Source organism: Parambassis ranga, chromosome 24 (genome assembly GCF_900634625.1).
Source record: "Parambassis ranga chromosome 24, fParRan2.1, whole genome shotgun sequence".
Taxonomy (NCBI): Eukaryota; Metazoa; Chordata; class Actinopteri; family Ambassidae; genus Parambassis; species Parambassis ranga.
In genome coordinates, this window is record NC_041043.1 from 16,180,950 (window position 1) to 16,205,996 (window position 25,047).

Sequence of the window (25,047 nt, forward strand, 5' to 3'; positions counted from 1 at the left end):
ACCTTCCATTCCTCCACAATCCTGCAGGATATTTTCATGAAACTCACCATGGAGATAGAAAAGACCTTCATTAACAATAATCCAGTGAAATGAGTGCTCCAGTTTTAAAGGATTATTTATAGTGAATTTTTAAAAATGCAAAATTTCTTTAAAAATGTGGATTTTAGTGCCAATTCAACCTTCCATTCCTCCACAATCCTGCAGGATATTTTCATCAAACTGACTATGGAGATAGAAAAGACCTTCATTAACGATAATCCAGTGAAATATGTGCTGCAGCTTTGAAGGAGTATTTATGGTGAATTTTTAAAAATGCAAAAGTTCTTTAAAAATTTGGATTTTAGTGCCAATTCAACCTTCCATTCCTCCACAATCGTGCAGGATATTTTCATCAAACTGACTATGGAGATAGAAAAGACCTTCATTAACGATAATCCAGTGAAATATGTGCTCCAGTTTTGAAGGATTATTTATAGTGAATTTTTAAAAATGCTAAATTTCTTTAAAAATTTGGATTTTAGTGCCAATTCAACCTTCCATTCCTCCACAATCCTGCAGGATATTTTCATGAAACTGACTGTGGAGATAGAAAAGACCTTCATTAACAATAATCCAGTGAAATATGTGCTCTAGTTTTAAAGGATTATTTATAGTGAATTTTTAAAAATGCAAAATTTCTTTAAAAATTTGGATTTTAGTGCCAATTCAACCTTCCATTCCTCCACAATCCTGCAGGATATTTTCATGAAACTCACAATGGAGATAGAAAAGACCTACATTAACAATAATCCATTGAAATATGTGCTCCAGTTTTAAAGGATTGTTTATAGTGAATTTTTAAAAATGCAGAATTTCTTTAAAAATTTGGATTTTAGTGCCAATTCAACCTTCCATTCCTCCACAATCCTGCAGGATATTTTCATGAAACTCACCATGGAGATAGAGAACACCCTCTGTAAGAATAATCCAGTGAAATATCTGCTGCAGCTTTGAAGGATTATTTATGGTGAATTTTTAAAAATGCAAAATTTGTTTAAAAATTTGGATTTTAGTGCCAATTCAACCTTCCATTCCTCCACAATCCTGCAGGATATTTTCATGAAACTCACCATGGAGATAGAGAACACCCTCTGTAACAATAATCCAGTGAAATGAGTGCTCCAGTTTTGAAGGATTATTTATAGTGAATTTTTAAGAATACAAAATTTCTCAAATATTCGGATTTTAGTGCCAATTCAACCTTCCATTCCTCCACAATCCTGCAGGATATTTTCATGAAACTCACTGTAGAGATAGAGAACACCCTCTGTAACAATAATCCAGTGAAATGTGTGCTCCAGTTTTGAAGGAGTATTTATGGTGAATTTTTAAAAATGCAAAATTTCTTTAAAAATTTGGATTTTAGTGCCAATTCAACCTTCCATTCCTCCACAATCCTGCAGGATATTTTCATGAAACTCATTGTGGAGATAGAAAAGACCTTCATTAACAATAATCCATTAAAATATCTGCTGCAGCTTTGAAGGGGTATTTATGGTGAATTTTTAAAAATGCACAATTTCTTAAAAGAATTTGGATTTTAGTAACACTTCAACCTTCCATTCCTCCACAATCCTGCAGGATATGTTCATGAAACTCACTGTTGAGATAGAAAAGACCTTCATTAACAATAATCCAGTGAAATATGTGCTCCAGTTTTAAAGGATTTTTTTTTTGGTAAATTTGGATTTTCATACCAAAAGCAGCTTTTGTTTCGCTGTCTGGTAAAGTTAGTGTTATATGGCTCAGCAGCACACTCTGCTGGACAGACTGTGTCACAACGACTGCTCAGCATTTTAGCAAAGGATTTTTAAAAATACAATATTTGCTTATATGCTTCTACTAATACTAATAAAGGATTATCTTACTCACCAATGAAAGAAGACAGTTAAAAACATAGATTATTTATTAAAAGGAAACATGCTGCTACATGATATGATAATAACAGGGCTCACATTTTCTTTGAATATTCCACAGAATACAAAACTGTTTTTACGCAGGAAGTCTGAACAGCACTCAGTACAAACAATAGTAACTCTGTGTGTGTGTAACAGTTGATCCACTGGCTCCCATCAGTGTGTTCTGATGACACTTGGATGCTGAACACTGTTACAGAAGGCTGACTGTCAGATCTTTATGTTCAAGACAAGAAAAAAAAAAACACTCGTTCAGAAACAGGAAACAAAGACGTCAGGAGGATTTTCAGACAGGAACACAAAGCAGGCAGAGTGTGCGTGGCTCGGACGGGCAACACACACACACACACACACACACACACACACACACACACACACACACACACAGCAAAGACATGAGCTCAGACTGAAGAGCTTCCTGTGTGACTGAACACACCGCCGAGGCACTGGAAGCAGCAACCTGTGGTAACTGTAGTCTGGGTGTGAAGCTCTGATGGTGGGCTGGCTGCTGTCAGTGGTTATCAAAGGAAGGAGGTGCAGCAGCGCCCCCTACGGGGCTGCATAAGTGTTTTTTAACATTTGACTTGGCTCTTTTTAAACTGGTTGTTCCTCCGCTCAGGCTGCAGACTGAGGTGTGTCAGCACAGCTGCTGCTTTCATTCAAAATCATAGAGAACAATCAAACCAGAAACACAAAGACACACATTCAGCGAGATAAAGTGAAGCCACATCAGAACAGAGCCGCTGCCACGCTGGCAGTCAGGTAGTGTGTCTCTGCTGTTGGGTTTATCTTAGTCTCTTTTGTCCTTTGTGCATCCAGGAGGATCCATAAATACAGTCTGAAAATATTTGGCTGTCTCTGTAAGAAAATGCATCGTTTGTGTGTCCTCACAGACTCCGAGCCGCTTTGTGCTTCCTGTGTGCGCTGACGAACTTCTTCAGTACGAATACGAGCTGGTCTGACCGTCGGCTGTCCGATAAAAATACTCTGCTCTCTCAGCACCTTGAATCTGTGATCGTGGCTCAGGCTGGAGGGACCTTTGGTGGGTTTTTTTTAATACTTGGCGACTTGTCTGAAGGATGATGGACAGTGTTGTGTTGTGTTGATGCAGCCACACACACACACACACACCTCCCCCCCTCCAGCCTGTGGAAGACCAGGACTCCTGTTGTTGTTGTTGTTGTTTTGCTGTGCATAGCTCATTGTAGAAACAAAAAGCTGGGATGGAGCGCTCGCATGTTTGTGATGGAAGGAACTTCATGAAACATTCACACGAGTCCGTCTGTACGTCTGACTTTCTGCTGCTGCTGATTGACATGAATGAAGTGTTCTAAACTGTACAGCTGTTTCAGATCCTCTGCAGCAGCAGCCGGCTCTGTGTTTAATCCGTCTTCTTTTTGAATCATATGAAAGTTGTTGGTTAAACTGGGTCTGTGAGCTGCTGACAGGATGCGACATGAAAACATTCAGGACGACAGGTGAACAGGTGATGGGTTCTTCTGGCTCTGATATGTGGTTCCCTTCTGTTCTGGACGTGTGTGATGCGATTCAAGCCTCTGAGCTGTGATTGGTTGAAGGCCTCGACAGGACAGTCCTGGACTTTGTGGACGATCCTTTTGATATTTCACGCAGGTGAGCGTGAGGCGGTGCTTACAGTACTGAGTGGACTCTGATAGGTCACTTGGCTTCACAGAGCGAGCAGCGATTCGCCGAGCTGCTCGGAGGACGTTTGTGTGGCTCTGCTGTTTGTACTTCTGTCCTCCTGCTGTTTATGGGGCATCAAGATAAAAGGCATTTATATATCTTCATATGTTTAACGGTGTCCTGACCCTCGGCCTGTCTGTTCTGAGTCCTGTTTACTACATTCATTTTGTTCTTGTGTAGCACTCGATACGTTCACCTCTTTCTTTGGCTGGTTCATGAGTGGAGGGACAGGCTGCTGGCATCAGCAGTGATGAAGGTGAAGGTACCCGCGGTCATGACTCAAAGAATGAGACTGCAGCTAGAGGTGACCATGTTCACACGTGTTCACAGTTATCTTCAGTCTGCACAGCGCAAATTCAGTTAAATCCCGATTGATTTCAATCTGGCTGGATCCACCAGGTCAGGGGTCGGCAGCCTGCGGCTCCGGAGCCGAGCGAGGCTCTTTCATCCCTCTGTTGTGGCTCATTTTTGAATAAATAATGGCCGTTTAATTTACATTTATTTGATTGATTTAGTTTTTATCAAAGTAAAAGTTTTTTCTTTGGAGATTGAGACGCTCTTGTAATATTAAAATAAAACTTTAATATTTTGCGTCACGGTCACGTCCTGTACGCAGCACCTGTGACAGCGGACAGCCTACATGGAAAGATTCCTGTCGACTTTTGTTCAGATAAATATTATCTATATTATACATACATTAATATCACCTTCAGCTTAGTGGTCAGATAGGTGTAGATTAGTCGTTAGGGGTTTGTGGCTCCGAGCGCTCTGTTCAGTTGGAAACCGGCCCAAAGGGCTCTGTTAATGCTGAAGGTTGCCGACCCCTGGTCTGGGTGGATCTAGACTGAGGCATGCGCACACGCTGTCATACCGCAGCCTGAACAGGGTCTAAATTGTACGATGCGCCACCTAGTGGTTTGGAGGATAACAAAGATGCCAGGTTAACTGGTTGGGTGCGGACACGTGTGTGTGCGACAGCCGGATTTGAAATTAGGTGGAGGCTTCAGGTTAGACTCACTGGAGAGACCACATGTCTCTTCTGAAGTAGAACATGTGGAGGGACATGTGGCAGGGTAGGAAAGAGGTCAAAGTATTCTGTCTTCACAAGAACAAATGAGGCTGGGGACGTGTCCGGTTTTCTGTCTCTCATTTAGATAATAAAGTCGAGCTGCTGAATAAATACCGACAGAAACTCTGCTGCTTGTTCATCTGGATATCAAGTATCAGTAAAACACTGCTCTTCCTCTGTTGTATGTCGGCTGAGGAAGGAGGAGGGATGAGAGGCAGAGGGGATTTGCCGCAGTGCTGTGATGATCATCCTCTCAGCTCCTCATCCTCCTTTATCGCTGCTCGTCTTCTTTCCTTTGATTCCCACACATGCTTGATCGGACCTCCTCCTCCTCATTCTGCATGTGTGAGCTCTGTCAGGAGTTTTAGTTTCTGAAGCAGGTGTGTTCCACTTCCATCTCCAACTAAACACATCTGCTGACATTCTACAGGGTAATCGAGCTGCAGGACGGACTCCAACAACGTCCAGTTCCTGAAGTTGGATGAAACTGAGGAGTCTGTTTCAAAGGGTGAGGATGTGACGTGGATTAAAGCAGCAGCCACTCTGAATCAGTCTTACATGTTCTCATGTCTTCTCTGTTAGAAATGCTGGCGGCAGGTGGAGAGCGGCCGGGTGGACGTCCGGGTGGACGTGGAGGTCCTGCAGGTGAAGGAGGGGATCAGATGCGGATCTGGTAGCCGTCGTTAAGCGTGCTGAGCTCCGGAGGTTTCCTCTCCACCGAGGCGGGCCTGGAAAAGACGGCAGATAGACAGGCTGAATGGTGCTGCGGCACACAGAGAGGCAGGCTGTGGAGGCGCTCCTTCACTCTGACAGCAGCTTTAACGCTGTGCAGCAGAGCTGAAGGAGGACGACTGTCTTCAGACTGCGCGGCCTGCAGGAGGCCTGCAGCCACTGATTATTCTCTGTCTCAGCTTAGATGATGTCACACACTGGGAGACAGTTTGTGGGGACGTGTTCACTGTGTCAGGGTTTAAACACTGCAGTGCTGACGTTGGTGTCGGGAGCTACAGTCTAAGTGTGAAACAGAAAAACTCTCCTCTGGTTTTGGTCTAAAGAGGCACAGAACCTTCACCTGTAATCCCCCGCCTGTTGTTTCCTCCGCCCTCCTCTCTTCCTTTATTTCTCACTTTCCTTCTTCTCCCATCATGAATTTAAACCCCACTCCTCTGTCCTGCTAATTGCTCCTTTTCACACACTGCTCCACTTCTGTGCAGCAGATTGTGGAGGGTGTGTGTACAGCAGGCGGTGCTGCTCTCAGCTGCTCCAGCAGCAGCAGATTATTGTGCTGTCTGCGCTGGTCTGAAGTGGGAACATATTGTTAAGAGCTGTGCTGATAGCAGTAATAGCTTTTTAAGTATCACTTCGGTCTGAAGTGGAAACATGCAGCTCTCTGCGCCGATAAACGGGCTCTGAGACAATTTAAGTAATTGAAGCCTGAAGGAAAACCAGGCAGACGCTCACACATCTGACCTCAGCTCAGTGTTAATGTGCTCAGCTTCAGAGACCTGGACCCTGGACTGACTGTGTGCTCCACTATTTTAATCTATTCTGCCAAAATATCTGTATTTATGTTCATTAGTCTGCTGCTGTGTGTGTGTATAAGATGTTTTCCTGTATTTATTGTTGTATGATTTATGCTGCTAATCCAACTTAACTTCCCTACAGGATTAATAAAGTTTATGTTAATAAACAGACCAACGCCTAAGAAAGCTTAACTTAATAATATCTATAATCAACTGTGATATTCGTTTATCAGACTGATTATTGGCTGAAGCTCGTCATATGAAAGGTCAGCGCGGAGCCACGTCGAGTGGCAACAGCAGGAATGTGACTAATCCTGGTGCTGTGTGTGTTTGTGGTGACTCGGCAGCTGGGCTGGGCTGCAGCTGTCGCCCGAGTCAGATTGTGTTACAACTCGCCACACAGCTGACGGCGCGCACAAACACACTCAGCATCTTCTGTGTGTGTGTGTGTGTGTCGAAGCTTCCCAGCTAGTGCCTTGGAGTGACCCCCATGGTCTCATCCAGTATTTTGTCTTACTAGTTGCTTCTGTTGCAAACTAGGAGAGTTTAAAAAAATGAGTCAATGATTAAATTAATAAGAGCGAGGCAGCTTAAAGAGGCAGATTTTTCAAATGACTTTGGTCAAATGTTCTGTTCTGTATCTGATACGGATCAGAATTTGACAGGGAGCATCTGAGGCTCCATTTCCTGCTGACAGGCCACACACACACACACACACACCACAATGACAGCGCCTCGTGTCAGCTGAACAGAACAAGGACTTGTCTGCCGGGTGATAATGCTTTGCTGTCGCCAGCACACACACACACAGACACACACACTGTCAGCTGTAGGGTGAGATTAGCGCCTTTGAGTGGCTACAGTGCTGTTTCTGCATTATGCTGAGCTGTCCAACACACACACACAATCGGTTGTTGCCACCATGTTTTAAAGTGACACACACATCAATTAAACTCTCCTTGACCTGACAGGCACGCAGAGAGGAGGAGGAGGAGGGAGGTAACACACAGGCACGACATCATCTGCTGCACATTTCCTTCCCTGAGGCGGCAAAGCAACAACAAAAAAAAAACACACTTACGATTTGTCTCTGCGGTGTGTGAAGCGTCGCTGAGGACTGCTCTGCCGTCGCCGTGGCGACAGGGACTTCCCTCGGCTCCGCTCCTTGATTGGTGACTGGGCGCTGGATGATTTTAGGATCTAACAAAAAGGGAACAACAAGTCAATGTCGCCGTGTCTCCACATTTACTTCTGCTTCAAACACTGTTTTCTGCAGCTCTGCATCTTTGCAGCCTCTTCTAGCTCAATGTTTTGGTTTCAAACTCAGAGAAAGTCAGAACAGAACACAGTCCAAGTGACTCTTTGGACGTCCTAATCTGTGGTTCAGCACAGCAGTATGTGCACTGAGCTCCTTCTGGCACCTAACTGTGCAGAAGCTGTGCTAGCATGATAGCCACAGTGCAGCCGTGATGGATGGTGGCAGCAGAAAAACACTTATGTGAGACGTGTTTGTTTTTCTAACTAGAATAAGTGCCGTGTCAGAAGAAGCGTGCAGACGGCACGGTTTAAAGCTCCTTCTCAGCACGTTAAACTGCGACTTGAAGCTATCATTAAGTTCTCAGTGGGAGCAGAAAACAACAGGATGGTAAGTTTTCCTGGAAGAAGCGAGGGCCAGGAAGTGGCTCATACTCCACAGCTGGTCACACTCGTCATGTGCTTCTGATAGATACATGAGTGAGAGTCTTTCTTTCCTCACATGACCTTCAGCCTGCTCAGCTCAACCTAACTATTCAACTATTTGTCTAACGTTGAATCCATGTAAAAGGACTGAGTGCATCAGAAACCTTGGGCCCTACATGTTGACAGACAGAGAGAGAGAGATCCACAACAATGGCCGGAGCTCTTGGTAAGTGACCACCGGAGGAGCAGATGACCAGGAACCAGCTAAGGTTTGTTTTTAGGCCATAGCATAAACCACCAGGCTGTTTCAGGAGGGCTCAATCCAGCTCCTCTAAATGTCCGTTCCTGCCAACGATAAGCAAAAACAAAGGCTGTGCTGAAAATAAAGTTAAAAAACTAACCAAAACAATAAAGTTTTGTTTTCAAATGAATTGTTCCCTGTATACCTGTGAGTGTCTGTTCCAAGGATATTAACCCCGACAGACCTAAGGCTGACCTCCTACCCCTCAGACAGAAAACCACACGATACAGCCTCATCCTCCAAAAATGCTCTCACCGTCTCATTTTTGAAGCTCAAACTTGCAAAGACAGAAAAAACACACTATAATTACACTAAAGTCACACGAAGCCTCAGACGCCGCCTGTGTGTGTGTTTCATGTGTATGATGACAGCTGCACACTCACTGACCTACATATCCTGCTGACATACAGCACAGGCCATATATGGTGCAGTAACACCGTCACACACACACACACACACACACATCTGACCTTCACAGAATTATACACGCTGCAGAAATATGCAGAAACAAGACATAAATCCATAAACACGAACGACACAACAACAGGGCTCATAAAACATTTAACCTCCAACAACCCACTTCTCTGCCTCCCTTCCTCACACACACATTCCTTCCTTCCCCATCATGCCCTAAATAATTCTTGACAGTGTGCATTCCATGTTCAGCCCGATGGAAACATCATCCATCTCTGACTCTGTGGAAAAATTCCATAAAGGTGAATTTCCAGCCCTTACAGTAGTTCAACTGCCTGAACACTAAGATTTAAGATGAGGAACAAACGAGGATGATGATGATGACCAGACACCCGAGGATGATTCATAAAAATACATGAGAAAATAAGAAGTGGTTGAATATTTACTCAGATTTAAGCACAAATATTGAAAAAACATTTTCATAAATTCTGCTTGACCAGTGTCAGTGTGTGTGTCTCTTTATTTATATCCAATCTGATGTTTATATTGGTCACTTGATCTGATCTGATCTCTCCAGAAGGCTCATAAATTAATTTGTTTACTTTTTAAGATAATCCATTTAAAGCAACACTATGGAGTTATGGGAGAAAATGCTCGCGGGGTCCCCCTACAGGCTGATGAACGCTATTTTCTGCTACAACAAGCTTAGTTTATTAGCTCTGACGCTCTCGGCCCGCGCATGCGCGTACACACACACACACACACACCCACCCACAGAGAACCCGGAAGACACACGCCGCCTGCTAACCTGCTGCTAATCACAGCCACTAACGTCAGAAGTCAATAAAACATCGCGAACCCACACAACTCAACAACACAACAACACAACAGTTCTCTCTGATCGTCACAACAGTAGATTATCAACACGTCTAAAGCCTAAAACACGTCATATCAACGCGGCTGTGCGCTTTGAGGAGCTTTTAGCGCGTCAGCGCAAACACAATGAAAACAGACATCAATAACAGTTTAAACACGTAAACATCCATCAATGTAAATGTGTATTTCTTCAGTTTAATCACAATATTACCTCATTTTAGCGACGCGTTGCGGCCTCGTGTGTGATGCAGCTGTAAAGTGGGCGTGTCTCTGCAGGACCCGTTTTTACGAACCAGGAAGTAAACATCGGGATGTCTCCTTCCATAAAATTAATTTTTTGGTCGTTTCAGAAGTAACAATAAACGTGAGAGTCCTGTGGATGTCTGCCAAAATCTAATGACAACAATATTTAATGATGTACGCGCACTCTCAGCAGTTACTGTCGGATTATCCCGTGCTGCAGTATTTTGAACAGGCAGATGAGCGGCCACCACTGACCGCTGCGGACAGCGCTACGTTTTTCTCGACATTAAAAACTCATAATGTTGTTATTCTGCTAAAGAACAGGTGAATACAACTGGATGTATAAGTTAACCATCTTAAAGCACCTTAAAGTTTGTCTGTAAAATGTCACCAATGAGTTCAGACCTTAAATTTATCAAAGAACAAATTAAAGTGTTCGGGCTGTCTGTGTTTGTTTAGACCTAGTTAACGTAAAGCAGATCAGGGACAGTGGACCCTGGAAGGACGCTGTACTTCCAGCATGACTTCAGCTGACCTGATAAAGGCTCCGTGGTGCTTCCAGTCCAGGTGCTGCAGCCGTGGTCACACAGCAGATAAACCCTCCTTTATATCAATAAGCATGAAGTAGCTACAGTTTAATGAGGATTATTGTTGTATTTTATTAATGGGACATGTTATAGACTGGGACTGAATCCCAGACAACACATTCCAGATTTGTTTCCTGGGGAATCTTCAGGAACCGACACGACCACACAAGTACAGCCACACATAAACTACCTGTTTACAGCTAGCAGATTCTAATGTATGGTCTCTATTGATCCGTTATCAACCCTCCAAGTTGTTAAAGTTGTGACTGTGTTTTCTGTTTGGGTTAGGGTGAACACGCTGTTACACTCTGGCAGACATCGACGGGACTGTCACGTTCATTGTTACACCTGAAAGGATTAAAAATGGAATTTTATGGAAGAATAACTCCTGATGTTTAATTCCTGGGTGGTCCTGCAGAGCTCTCACCGACACTAAACCTGGTTTTGAGCTCTTGCTCTCTTTTCTTTTCTCGTCTCCTCAGAGATCAGCTTCACTTTCTTGGAGGCTGAAAAACTCCATGTTTGTTGCTTTAAATGTCTAAACATTAAAGGCACTTGTGTTTTAATAAAACATCTGTAAAGATGGCTGATGGCTGCAGTGCAGAAATGTGAACATATTTTTTAATTGGAACTAAAGGGCTGTAGCAGCATACACTTCAACACCCAGAATGCACTGGGGCTTATTGCCGCTCCAAACAGCCAATCATTAAAGTTCATTTGTTAAACTTGCTGAGCTCTACCTTCATCCTCATGTCGCGGCCATGTTTCTCCAGCTCCTTCCTCATCTCCTGAGCGCCCAGTCGGGCCGCGTTCAGCACCAAATGTTTCCACTCGACTGGCTGGAAAACGTGGGGGTCATGAGGCACGTACAGGCCGATCTTCACCTGGGAGGGCAGAGAACGTGTCTTAGAGTTTATCCTGCCCTTCCCTACACCACCACTTCATGTCCTCTCTCACCTTCTTCAGAGTGTGCTGGTATCTCTTGTAGGAGTTCTCGAACTCGGCCACCAGCTCTCCCAGCGTGCGGTGCGTCAGCGGTTTGTCCATCAGGTCCTGGCGGCGGCTCATGCCCAGCGATCCATAGCGGCCGTTGCAGTAGACGCCCAGGACGACATGGTGGAAGCAGTGACCCGAAAATTGAGTCTTAAAGCTGATGGGGAAGCGCTCCAGAGAGGTCAGCCCGTTGGTCAGGTAGCTGGTCAGCAGGAGTCAAGGAAGGAAGTTTCAGTGTTTACATATGAACTAAAAACAAACACCTGAGTGCTCAGTGTGTCCCAGTGGAAGCAGCACAGCAGCTCAAGTCATGTGAGATTAGATTCAGTCTGACTCAGAAGGCCGATCCTATGAAAATGCCACGAGAAAAACAAACTGCACAAGACAGAGAGTGTGTGTGTGTGTGTGTGTGTGTGTGCGCCGCCTGTCTGACTGAGTCTGTCTTCACTGTTGTGTTTTCCTCATATTTAATAAGAAAAACAAAGAGATGATCAGATTCTGTCTGCATACACTCAGGAGGAGCTGACCATGTGCGCTGCTGAACATTCACTTCCTCCTTCTAATGTTCTTGTTTCCAACTTTTTCCATTCAGTTCACATCAACCTGTAAATTATCTGATCATGTTGAATGAGTTCTATATTTAGCCTGCTCTCATGCTGCAGACACCAACTGTGATTCAACTGTAGCCATCTGTCCACACACACACACACACACACAGGCACAGACACACACACAGACACAGACACAGGCACAGACACACACACACACACACACAGACACGCACACACAGACACACACACACACACACAGGCACACACACACACACACAGGCACGCACACACACACGCACACAGGCACGCACACAGGCACGCACACACACACGCACACAGACACACACACACAGACACACACACACACACAGACACACAGACACACACAGACACAGACACACACACAGGCACACAGACACACACAGGCACAGGCACACAGACACACACACACAGGCACACACAGACACACACAGGCACGCACACACACGCACACAGACAGACACACACACAGGCACACACACACACACACACAGACACACAGACACACACACAGGCACACACAGACACGCACACAGGCACACACACAGACACACACACAGGCACACACACACAGACACACACACACACACACACAGGCACACACACACACACACACACAGACACGCACACACACACAGACACACACACAGACAGACACAGACACACACACACAGACACACACACAAACACAAACACAGACACACACACACAGACAGACACAGACAAACACAGACACACACACACACAGGCACACACAGACACACACAGGCACGCACGCACACACACAGACACAGACAAACACAGACACACACACACAGACACACACATAGGCACACACAGACACGCACACACACACAGACACACACACAGACACACACACACCTGTGATTGGCCATATCATTTATCACCTCATCAGCCCAGAAGCTTTGACACTGTTGTGTTACTGAAATATTCACCTACACAACATTCAGTGTGTGTGTGTGTGTGTGTGTGTTTGTGGTGGACGCCTGCAGTTAGCTCTACAAGAACAGAGTGATTCTCTCTGCAAATAGCTGGAAAAACGATGCCAAACAAGTCATGAACTTCTAAGCTGAGAAGGATTTTTTACAGGATGATGGATGGGAAGATGTCCATCATTCCTACATCTGTATGTTCTTATGTTCTGTTCTGAGCGGTAACTGAGCCTCGTCTGTGAACTGAATGCAGATCCAGCCTAGAGGACCTTATAATTCTCTCTCTCTCACCAACACTTCCAGGTTTCTCTTCCTTGCCTAATTTTAAAGCAATTGTGATTGCAGATAAGAAAACCCTGGAAACAAGCAGAAAATCCACTTTATTTACGCTGTCTGGAGTCATGCGTTTTCCTAAGACCATAAAACAAACTGCAGGCTGTATTCAGCAGCAGCAGGCTGGACAGTGCGGTGTTTATGTGTTACATAATCCGCTGTGTTGTGTTTTATTCTGAAAAGTTGTTTGAGTTTTGAGCCCTTGCCTGATTCTGTAAAACACAAGTCAGTGATGGTTAATACAACGAGACACATCAGACACACATGCTGACCCAAGATAAACTCTGAATATCCTGGAGTGTATTCTGATCACGGTGGAAGCAGAGGACAGACCAAAGGCGCACACACACACACACACACACACACACACACACACACACACACACACACACACACACACACACACACACACACACACACACACACACACACACACACACACACACACACACACACACTCCCCAGCTTCGATCCTCCTCTGTCTTTTTTGTCCCTGCTGTGTTTCACTTTGCATCATGTCAACATCAAGTCATTAGTAACTGGTTAGGCTGGTCCCTTGTTGTCCTAACAGCTACCAGTAAACTCAGAGGGCGTGTCCACTCCCTCCATTTCCATTTACAACACAGGTCAACGACCTTTGCCAACAGGTGAGGCCTCATGGCGCCTCCGGCCGCCCGTGTGTCGAGCAAGCCGCCTCCTCCTACAGCCAATCGCGAGGCCGAGTGCTACCACGAATCTACCACGAATTGACCAATGACGGAGCCGCCCTCTACCACGATTCGCCAGCTCCCGCCTACCTCCGCCGACGGCCAACCACGAGGCCGAGTGCTACCACGAATTGACCACGAATTGACCAATGACAGAGCTGCCCTCTACCACGATTCGCCAGCCCCCGCCCCTGGCAACGAGCCGGCCAATCACAGCTCGGACCACTGCTTGAGGCGGATGTGGCCCGGTCACGACGCTGTTGCTATGGCTTCGTCATTGCCTTTTACCGAGCTACGTCGCCGTGGACGGCTATCAGGATAATTTACCCCAGTAACCGTCTGCAAGATTAATTTCTACCGGAGATTCCGACGTGTCGGTGAGTGAGTGTCGTTGTGTACATGCTGGTATGTGATTGTAAAGCGCTACGTTTGTGTAGCAATGTATGTATGAACGTACCTAGCCGGTGCTCTACTGGCTAGGATAAATTCACAGTTACCGACGGCTCAGATGGAATAATTGATCATAGACTGGCCTCTGTGTTGTTTACACCTATAAAGCATTTGACTGGGAGAACGCTACATTTAGTGTGTTTTAGCAAACATTTCCATTTACAGCGTTAGCATCGGCTAATCAGCTACAGACAAGCCTCTTGTTATTGTTAGCTTTAGTTAGCTCTCTCTTTGTCTTCAGTTAGCGTAACTTTCAATGGACTTTTATTACTGCAGTGTAGTGTAGTATTACTGTGTCATAGCATCACTGTATTGGTTTTCAATATCCTATGATCATGTAGTTGTTATAATTAAATTATTGTTTTGTGTTAAAGTGAGGAACTCTCTCTTAGTGTTCTGATAAACATTATGCTTCTCCTCCTTGTTCTTCTATTGTTGTTCTTTTAGGACTAGTTACTGACAGACATGGATCCTGAAGCTGGTGGACTACACACCACCAAGGAAATACACTGGTACAGTTTCCTAATGGAAAAACTCATTTGTATTTAGGTTTAGTGCATATATTAGTACATGACATATGATTTGATGTGTTTGTGTGTATGATTTTCAGGAGAGCTTATGGGGTGGAGTATCTATATGACCAGACAGGCTACGCTTTGCTGGAGCCAGAGGAGTTTGAGGACGGCACTGTCCCCTTGCTGGATGCTCCTCCACTCACTGGTACATCTGCCACAGCACCTCCACTCACTGCAGGCTTTATAATTGTGAATTATAAGACAGCTACTGTAATATCTGGTCATTATTTTTCAAACTAGCATGTACACTTATCTTTTACTGCTATATTTCACACTGCCTTAATTTTCCAGGTGTTTCATCGGGTCCCAAGGGCAGCCAGACCTGTTCGACTCCATTCAAGAAAACTCTACAAGTCCTTGCCTTGCTTCAATCATCTCTATGATTATGACCTGGATGACTGAGACTCTTCATCAGCATACACCAGTGTGTTGCCAACAAAGCCTGTGTGATGGCTGAGACCACCATCCAGCTGCCTGAGGTGAACACAGCAATGCTGGCATGACGGTGAGTAAATCATGAAGTATGTGAACCATGTCAGCTGTATTTGTGGAATATATTGCTTCTGTAAAACTACTGTTTTGTTGTTGTTGTTTTTTTCAGGTACAACAAGCAGAGTCGGGCTCGGGAGACCGAGGTGCTTCAGCAAGCCATTGAGTCTCCAAAGCCATCCACACCTCAGAGAGAAGCTCTCTTGACCATGGCTGCAGGGGACAACCTGCACAGCTTTACCGTGCCAGCCAATACAGCAGCATGGCCAGGTTTAAAAGGCAGCTGGTGTTTGGGGGAGACAGACCCCCATCTCTTCTCTGAATCTTGAGGCCAGCCCGGCATCTGCTTCACTGCAGCATCCTGCCACCAGCGCAGCATCTTTGCTGCAGTGTATATCAGTGTGTATATAGTGTAAACAAACACATTCTTTTGGTATCAGTTTCCCCCTCTGTGTAATTCAGTTAATGATAATGTTCAGGTAGTTGGGCATGTACAGCTTCATAGAATGATAGTAGATTGAACAACAGGTCTGCCAGACAGTATTGTTTGACCTCTGGAATGTGTGGATTCTTAAAACTGTGAATCTGCCTTTATCACAATTAAATGAGGCTATAAACATTACAAAAGCTTTTGTTCGGTTTTTACAGGATTTGTAAATACAGTCTGATTTCAGTGTTTGTAAATACCATTTAATTTCACAAAATACTTTGATAAAAAATGATGTTTATCCAAATATGAATTTAGACTAATATTAAGAGGCTTTATTAGCAGTAAAGACTGCAAATAAACTCCTACTGGTCCTTTACATGTGCTCAATGTGAGCAATATTCCCCCCAAAAAGTTACTGAAATGGTAATAACACCTAAAAGGTTTTTTTCCATTGTTCTTATATATTTGGGTTTGTGGGGGTTAATCAAGAGTCTGGAGCCATTGATGAGCCTTATATTGCAGACAAGGTCGGTATACAAAAAAGGATGCTAAGAAAAATGCAGATTAAAACATTACAGCTTGTTACTAAGGATACAATTATTGTATGCAATCCTGTTCCTCTCAAGCTCTTTCCATATTAGCTAAACAGCGAGCAGATTGCATTTATCCCATTCAATGCATGCATGTGCAATTGGACTATTACAGCAAATGACACGTGAAATTTGTCACATACAAACGGTGTGCATCACTCTCCTTTCGCTTTGTTTTTAATTATAACGTCACCTCGGTAAAATGTCATACAACGACCGATATGTTTCGCGTAATTTCAGTGCAAAATATTAACGCACCTAGCGGGATTCGAACCGGCGCTCTCGGCGCGATTTGTGGCGCGATTTGTGGCATCAACGTCGACACATGGGCGCTAGCCTTGGCGCAGTGGTTAGAGCACTGGTCTTGTAAACCAGGGGTCGCGAGTTCAATTCTCGCTGGGGCCTGGTTCTTTTTAGATACCGGTGTATGGATGTCCTCACCCGAACTGTCCCTGGTACATACAAGGTTGTTTAAAGGGCACACACAGCAGTTTTTCCCCTCACACCCTCTGGCTTTCGTGTCTCCTCTCTCTCTTATTTTCTTCCAGAGGTCTTGTCACTCTCTCCATTTCCTCCTCCCTTCTCTCGCTCCTTTCATCTGCAGACTAAAGCCAGTCTCAATTAAAGTCACTGTCAGCTGCCACCCAGACAGCCCTGGAGAAAAGCCACTGAAACTAGAACATACAAAACTGGACCATCCATTCACAGACAGACAGAGAAGTCCTCCACAAGATCCTTCACATCAGATATTGCGGGGACATGGCTTTACATCCTAGCACTAATTAAATATATGTATTTTTATTTTGCAAAATACTGATCAAAGAAGCCAGAAGCCAGAGTGACTCTGCATGAAGACACAACGCCGAAGAGCAACCACTGAGAAAACACACGCTGCTGCTTTAATGTAAGCTCCGCTGGATGATACTAAGCTTGTGAGTGGGTACGGAAGGGGGTTAAACTTTGAAACAGGCTTGTTGCCAAGCAACACGGCAAGAGCTAGAAAGGGTGAAGATGGCAGTGGTGAGGGGAGGGTGAGGGGGCATGAGGACATTTGAGCGCTGTCTTATTGATTTCACTCACAGATAACAGAACAACCTTTTGGCCTCTGCGTGTGAAAGGATACATTCCCAGGATGACAGCCTCCAGGCATTTGATCGGCAAAGACTCCCTGATCATCTCTCTTGCAGTCTCCATCAACCTGGAGGGGGGAGGAAGAGGAAGACGAGGGAGAAAGCAGGGGGAAGCATGAGAGGAAGAAAAACATTAAACAGAATAAATCGGCACAATCGCTAAAATACTGTTTGTAAATAATAATCTAACAGGTTCTTACCCGCACAGAGGACGGCTCTTCTTGATTTCGAAGAACTGGGTTCCTGTGTGGTTGTATCTGATAACAATGTTAAAGGATCCTTAGAACGGTTTTCACCTTTATTTGTGTCCTTTTTGACGGAGCAGTCACCTCCACAGCCAATAAACTACACCAGTGCTCATGTGGCAAAAACTGCAGTTCCCCCCGTGGCCTCTGGGGACCGGCTCTAAAAATGAGTCAGTCCCAGTGGACGTCCATGTTAAAATGTCCGTTTACATCAAGCTAATAATAATAAGGAGAACAATCTGAACGTCGCTATGCTGGAGTAAGCTGGTACTAAACCATCATCAATAGCGTCATAGCTAATTCGTACGACTTTGTCAGGTCTGGAAGTTTTAAAATTTATGTTTTTCCAGCGTTTCAGTCATTTGAAGTCTGAAGTGTTACAAACTGATGAGACCCCGTGTGGATCTTATCACGACAACAACAGCAAGTGTTTGTGTGCAAAGGATACTGCAGAGCCTTCATGTAGTTCTGGACGGCCACCAGCCAGTCTGGGACCGACATGGACGGTTTGAAGGTCGGAATTGAGGGAACAGGATGCTAAAAGAGAGACAGACAGAGACTTTTACTATTTCCAACACGTGGGAACATTTAGAGGCAAAAAAAAAAACACTTTCCACCAGAAGTGTGCGCTCCCAGTGTCCCGTGACTCACTGCAGCTGAGTGCTGACGCTCACTGATGTTCCACACTGCTAATCGATTAGTCTCACATTAAAGAGCATAAATATGAAGCTGCAGACCTGAGTTTGAGCAGCAATGATACAAGTCATTCTTTCCAAACCAGCAGATATCACTGGATCTGCCTGGAGGCTTTTCTCCAGCTACCAGAACAACATGGCTGCTGGTGGAAAAGCCTCAAACCCGGCTGCTTGTGTGAAGTTCCTCTCATACGATATAGTCCAACACTTGAACAAGAAAACAGTGAAAGTATTGATGAAATGTTTATTTATTTAGATCATTTCAGAAATGAAGATCTGTTATCCAGAAAAACAGACATTTCGATAACACACGAGCAGTGTAAACACTCATGTTGGTTGGTTAGAGTTAGAGAGCAGCCTAACTTTCTGTTCTGAGGTTCTGAGGTGTGCACCACCTTAAACCACAATGCCAACACACACCCACAAGGTGCAGAAGGTCAAACATGAAATCACCTCAACAATAACCCTTTCAAAGAGGAAACAGCGGTCACAGATGTGGATTCACCAAAGGACGCAACCGCAGCAGCAGCAGGGTGAGTCAGACGGAAACACAAACCAGGACTTCCTCTGACACACAGGCGGCTTGTGTGTGTGTAGGAAGGGTGAACCACAGCACGAGCCCTATCATTTCCTGTGGTGTTCTGCCTCACTCTTTATTTACAGCACAAAGAGAGGAAGGCAACAAAACAACATGGTGGCACAGGGAAACACGTACAGGATTCAATGTCGTAGGTTTCATTACTGCGAAAGAAAGCAAAACAGCAAAAAACTGATCACAGCTGTCACATCTGTGCCATTCAACCAAAAGTAAATGTTATTAACATCTTCTTCTGTGAAGAAGACCTGAAGACAAGCTGCGGTCTGTGACTTCGGCCATCATGCACGTACCTCTCAGGAAGAGAGTGACAACCAGCCAATGCTCCGCGCAGGGTCCACCCGGAGGATTGGCTGATGTTTTTAGTACGGATGTCCCGATCCGATCATCTCGGATATATATTTATCAGGGCTGTCAAAGTTAACGCTTTCTGCGCAGGGGTATGACAGTTGCTTTTGGTGCGACAGGTCCTGGGTTCGAGACCTTGATGTGCTGCGTGTGAAATCTCCCAGTGTGGCCACACACACACACGTTTTGCTGCAACGAGTGCCTTTATAGAGAGTCCTGAAAGTATCGGATCGGGACTCGGTATCGGCAGATACTCAAAATCAAATGACTCAGACTCGAGGGCAAAAAAACCTGATCGGGACATCCCTAGTTTTTAGTGTTTTATAGCTTCCACAGATGATTCGTATTCTTCGCTTTAATGAGAAACTGCCGAACTAATCGGTTGCTATCGGATTGTAAAGAGAAGTTACACTAATTTAACAAAAAGTGCATCAGAGTGAAATCTCCTACCCGACCTTTAATGCAGTGGCTATCTGTTCATGTAAGACACAGGGTGATATGAGCTAATGAGACAAAGAGTGAATCAGCCTGAAAGCAAACGACAGGCCCACCGCCTGGCCTGTCAGTCAGTAACTCACAGAGTGAGTAAAACAATCAGTCACCAACTCCTCTAGTTATCAGCCCTCCAACAGTCACTCAGTCTATAAACCAGTCTGCGAGCCAGCCAAGACCAGTAAATAGCAGGTTTTACTGCCACATAATCTGTTATGTAGTAAAATCCTCACACACACACACACACACACACACAGAGTAAAGCTGCTTTCTGCTGGGTCAGGAGTGAGATGAGAGTGTCATCTCTCCTTTATCGTCCTCTCTCCTCATACAAAGATCCCTTCCAGTGCAGAGCCGCTGTGTGCTGTACGACCAGAACACAGATCCATGACCTCACAGCCACTATATGAAGGACGTTGTGTAGATAAGTGTTGTATGTAAACTGGATTATACTGTTACAGCAGCACAGTGTCACAGCATGCTGCGCTGCCCCATTTCCTTTAAGAGCAGCTGGGAGAGCATCAGTCCACAGCCCCGGTTAAGATGGGTAATTAATCCGTCTCTCCCTCCTTTCCTGTTTTCCCCTCATACCCCGCTCCTCTGTAATCTTCTCCTTTCCTTCTTACGTCTCCACCCTTCCTTTCTTGCTTCCTTACAGTTTTGTCAGACCCTTTCTGTCCCTCGCTGCTGCCTCATGTCTCCATCCTCCCTCCACACAGCATGCAGGCTCCTTCACATCCACAGGTGTTAACCTGTATCTGCAGGATCCTGAGGACTAACACGTCTCACACAGGAGACGCAAGAGATATTATTCTACAGCGGCTGTTATGTTTTATTTTGTTTTGTTCTTTTGTTATAAAGGAAACGGGGGATGGGCAGTAGAAGAAAAATGAGACGTAAAGAAGAAGAGGAATCACTGCACCATGAATAAAAATAGCTGTTGTAAAAACACCACTTAGTGAAGGAAAAGGTTATTTTATCACAGCTCTCACCATATCATTGAGGTATAGTGTGTGTGTGTGTGTGTGTGAAGTTCACCACAGAGGTGACAGGCACTTCTGCTCTAAGTGCATTAAAGATTAAACACGACTAAGCAAGACGGATGGAGGGAGAAATGGATCATATGTCCTGATATCTTTAGAGCAGGACATCCCCAGGAATGTGTGTGTGTGTGTGTGTGCAAAGTCAGCAAAGAGTTGTCTGAAGACTTCGGGGCTGCACACACACCAACAACACCTCCCTGACGATTACTGCGACGGTTTGAACCTCAGAGAACATCTGTCTAATCTGTTCATACAAACCAGCTTCCAATCCACAACAAGACCTTTAAATTCCAGCACTGGATTAATCTGTCATCATACACAAAATGCATCATAATGTTGGGCCATCTCACAGTTGTGATGTTATTGCACATCAATGACCTGATTCTACTGTTGCAACCAAAAAACTAAAAATGTGCAATTCAAGTCTAATCCGTTAATGCCCTCCAAAATAAAATCCTATTGTCAAAGACTGAACAGTTTCACTGCGGAACAATGGGACTAGAAGGGATTATGGAACAATTATGGAAGCTCCCACCTCTCTGCTGACGCTACCTGTGTGGTTATATTTAGTTTATGCCTGATATTGGACTCATGGTTCAATAGTTTTAACCCGTTGTGTTCTGTTCATGTGGCACACCAACACACCACGTTTGAGTTCTCTCACCTCGTTGCCATGACTGTGCTGTTTTCACAGAGGTGCAGGTCTTTTTATTCTGCAGGGAACAGTGAACCCCCACTGACAACTGGGACTCGGGGGTTAATAATTATCATACAGAATAGGTACATAGGGTTTTTTGTTTTTTCTTTTGCAGCAGAGGTCTTTGCTCACAGGAGTTTTGTTTTCCATTAAAAACCCTTTAGGTAGTCCAGTTGGCATCCAGAGATTATCCCATGCCCAGATTGTATTAGAGGGATTATTTGGTGTCTGTGCCAAGACTTCTGTTCTGCTGACAAGGCCACAGAGAACAGAGATATGGAGTCTGGTCACTGACAGCAGCACAGACCCTGGTAAAGTTAAAGGAGCTCTGTGTTTATTCTGCTCACAGGTTTCTCTTAGCGTTTGTCTCATCTGTATAATTGCTGCTCATTTCCATGTGACACACAGCGGCTGTAATACATCTATTAACTCATTAAATTCTAATAAATACATGTTAATTACACATTCTGTCTTCACACTGCCTCTCCCTGTCCTCCTTCCCAGCCTAAAGGTACAGTTAACCCCTCTGGGTCAGCGTATCAGCCGCTGTATCTGTGGTAACCACCCGCTTCTACAGTTTATGGACACACACACACACCCACAAACAGCAGGGTCGGGTTGCATACCAACAACGCAGCAGCGTGCACAAACCGACTCTTCAGTTGCTAGCACGCTATCCAGACCAGCGCCCTAGCAATGCAAACATAACAACAGAACTCCATATGGTGTCTGCATAGAGAATGACCGGAGTCAAACCACAAACCACAGCAGCAACCAGTGAATCCACACCCATGACATGCTGGTGTGTGCGTGCGTGTGTGTTGACGTATGTCCTCCTGCCGTCCTTCTGTTCAGAGTATGGACGTTTGCTGCTGCCAGCCAACCGGGTCACTAATGACCACATGGTCAATTAGTAGCTAAACAACTCCTCCTCCTCCTCCTCAGCCTGAAACACAACAAGCTTTCATCCAAATCACTGACGGGAAAACTATGAAGACAATCTGGGCTGAGGGGCCTCAACGGCTTCACACAGATGAATATTACGAGCAGAGCAACTAAAGATGCTGCTATTACAACCAATACTACCACTGACAAAGAAGTGACACCCAGCGACTGCAGGTCTGCAGCTGGGTTTTATATTGTTTTCTTTGTTGATAGATTTATTGATTACTTTTTGTTTGACCTGTGAAAACATCAGAATAGACCAACTTACAGCCGACACACACACACACACACACACACACACACACACACACACACACACACACACACACACAGTGACAAATACAAAAAGTAGATCTGGCAGGTGTGGCGCTCCAATTTAACACACTTGTTGCCATGGCGATGTGATGTATCGGCACCTGAGAGTGTGTTCTCAGGAAAGAAAGTGTGAAAACAGGTTAACACCGAAGGCATGCAGACACACACACTTCACATTGGAGCAGGAGAGAAAAGAGAATGTCAAGCTTATAATTACACAAACATTATGTTATGTTTATGCACCGACCAAAGATTTGTGATTACTGACAAGATTTAACAATGCAAAGAAAACAGATCAGTCAAACAGCAAGAGGCTGGAGCAGGAAACCCGAGCTGCTCTCACACACTCATCCACCCCAGCTTTTTGAACAACAGGACTGTCTCCACTAAGTCGTACGCAGCCACATGGAAGCCCACAGGGCGCCGTGGATGAAACACAGGAACGTTTAATATGTTTACATCGACCAACTAATAAGATTACCGGTCAAGAGAGAGAATCAGAGAGAGATTACACACATGTCACATATTTAATAGGTACAAGCTAAAAGTTCTGTCAGTACTGAGGCATGTACCGGTCACTGTCACTTACCTTGGGAAGGTATGCTGCGTTCCGTATCCTGTCCACCATCTCCTGGCCCTCGGGGTGCACAGCGGCCACATGGGACCACATCCTCTCCCAGGTGGCGGCCTCGATGGGGAAACCTGTCCGGTTGATGTAGAACAGAACCCCGCCATCCTTCTCCTCTTCCTCCCCCGGGGAACGGGCGCTGTTATTAGGAGGAGACGCAGAGGATTCCTCCTGGGTGCTGCAGCGCAGAAGGCAATGCGAGCTGGTGCTCTTGGACCGGCCGTGCCTGCTCAGCTTGGCTGGGGAGGTGCCGGTCCGGCTTGGGGAGTTGGGCCCGGTCATTGATCCCAGGAGGGCCAGGAGGAGGAGGAAGGAAAGTTAGGAAGGGCAATCCTCCTCCAGCTACTAAAGCTTCTTCTTGGTTGTCAGCATTGGACAGTACAGGCTAACCTGTCAGGGAATAACATACAAACTTTGTCAGAGATTATTTTGCTTCTTAACACCTTCTTAGACTTTTTAAAGTAGATCATAATTAACATAATTAATTAACATCACAAACTAAATCAATCAGTCATGACAACAGTCCACCTGAAGACTCAGGGTTAAAAAAATTAACAGCTAAAGGCTTCTGACACATGCTAGCTTGTTTTCCAATGAGCACAAACACAAACTAGAGCAAATAAAATGTATTAAAAACTCACAAATCCGAAGAACAGACACAAGTTCATATCGATATATGAGCGTTGGCTGCAAATATTAAAATATTTAAATATTCTAACCGTACCGTGTTTTCGACCGGAGCTGCGGATTCAGAAAAACGACGGATCTTCCGGTTTAAAAGGCATTTGGACCGAAAAACACTCGCGGAGCCGAGGTGGGTTCCATTCATAACAAGGCGGTGTTGTCCACCGCAGGCTGTAAAGTCTTGTTTTGGTCCGAGGCTTTGTAACTTCACCCCGTCCTCTCCCTGTCAAGCTAGCAGGAGCTAACAGCCGTCAGGTTGGAACTACAGCGTGTTCCGCTTCAAAATAAAAGTAGCACCTTTTGTCGATTCTTTATAAAATAAAGTATACTGCTTGAAATCTTTACCACATACTCAGAAAAGAATCATTTTCCTGTCTAGTATCTCTACTGTGTTTACTAAGAGTTCTGTCGCCAGATATTTCAACAAACTGCTCCCCGTTGCCAATGAGCTCTTTTATTTTGACAGTCTCGAGCGGAAGTTGTGTTAGCCGGACTCTCCTAGCAGCACTGCGGGGGTTGCCGTTGCCTCCCACCAACACAGTCCGGGAAAATTACCTCTTCTCTGCATTCCTTCCCGTCAGCAGGCTGCAGGGCGCCTCGGTATCAGCCGCTCCTCCACGAAACGAGCCTCCATGGCGATAAAAACGGCTTCTTTTAATCCCTCACATGATTAAATGAGCGAGGACAGAAGCGGCTCCGCCAGCAGCTGCCTCCTCTTCTCTTGTGTTCGCTCCACCGAATCACAGGCAGGCAGCAGCGCTCGGCGGC

The 25,047-nt window shown here is 45.1% G+C and overlaps 1 protein-coding gene, 1 long non-coding RNA gene and 1 other non-coding gene across 5 annotated transcripts in view; 2 read left to right on the top strand and 1 right to left on the bottom strand.

The window, feature by feature from the left end:
- Positions 1–5,451, top strand: part of LOC114428932 (uncharacterized) — a 27,734-nt gene extending 22,283 nt beyond the window's left edge. The window contains exons 2-3 of the long non-coding RNA XR_003669621.1: positions 5,159–5,236; positions 5,311–5,451. This is a non-coding gene — a long non-coding RNA (uncharacterized LOC114428932). The remainder of the gene's footprint in view (positions 1–5,158; positions 5,237–5,310) is intronic.
- Positions 1,928–25,005, bottom strand: vash2 (vasohibin 2). Of its 3 annotated transcripts, none has more exons than XM_028397737.1 (9): positions 24,835–25,005; positions 23,557–23,985; positions 18,286–18,374; positions 17,793–17,849; positions 17,586–17,660; positions 11,310–11,547; positions 11,093–11,236; positions 7,333–7,451; positions 1,928–5,456 (listed from the first exon to the last, which is right to left on the bottom strand). In XM_028397737.1, the coding sequence occupies exons 2-9, from the start codon at positions 23,875–23,877 to the stop codon at positions 5,387–5,389; spliced, it is 1,113 nt and encodes a 370-aa protein (XP_028253538.1). In that variant the 5' UTR covers positions 23,878–23,985; positions 24,835–25,005; the 3' UTR covers positions 1,928–5,386. The 3 variants fall into 3 exon arrangements, with proteins under 3 accessions (XP_028253538.1, XP_028253539.1, XP_028253540.1); XM_028397738.1 differs by lacking the exon at positions 24,835–25,005 and adding an exon at positions 24,320–24,735; XM_028397739.1 differs by lacking the exon at positions 1,928–5,456 and having other exon boundaries at positions 7,329–7,451.
- Positions 16,798–16,866, top strand: trnat-ugu (transfer RNA threonine (anticodon UGU)). Its single transcript has one exon. It is a non-coding gene; the product is annotated as a tRNA-Thr (tRNA).
- Positions 25,006–25,047: the final 42 nt, after the last annotated feature.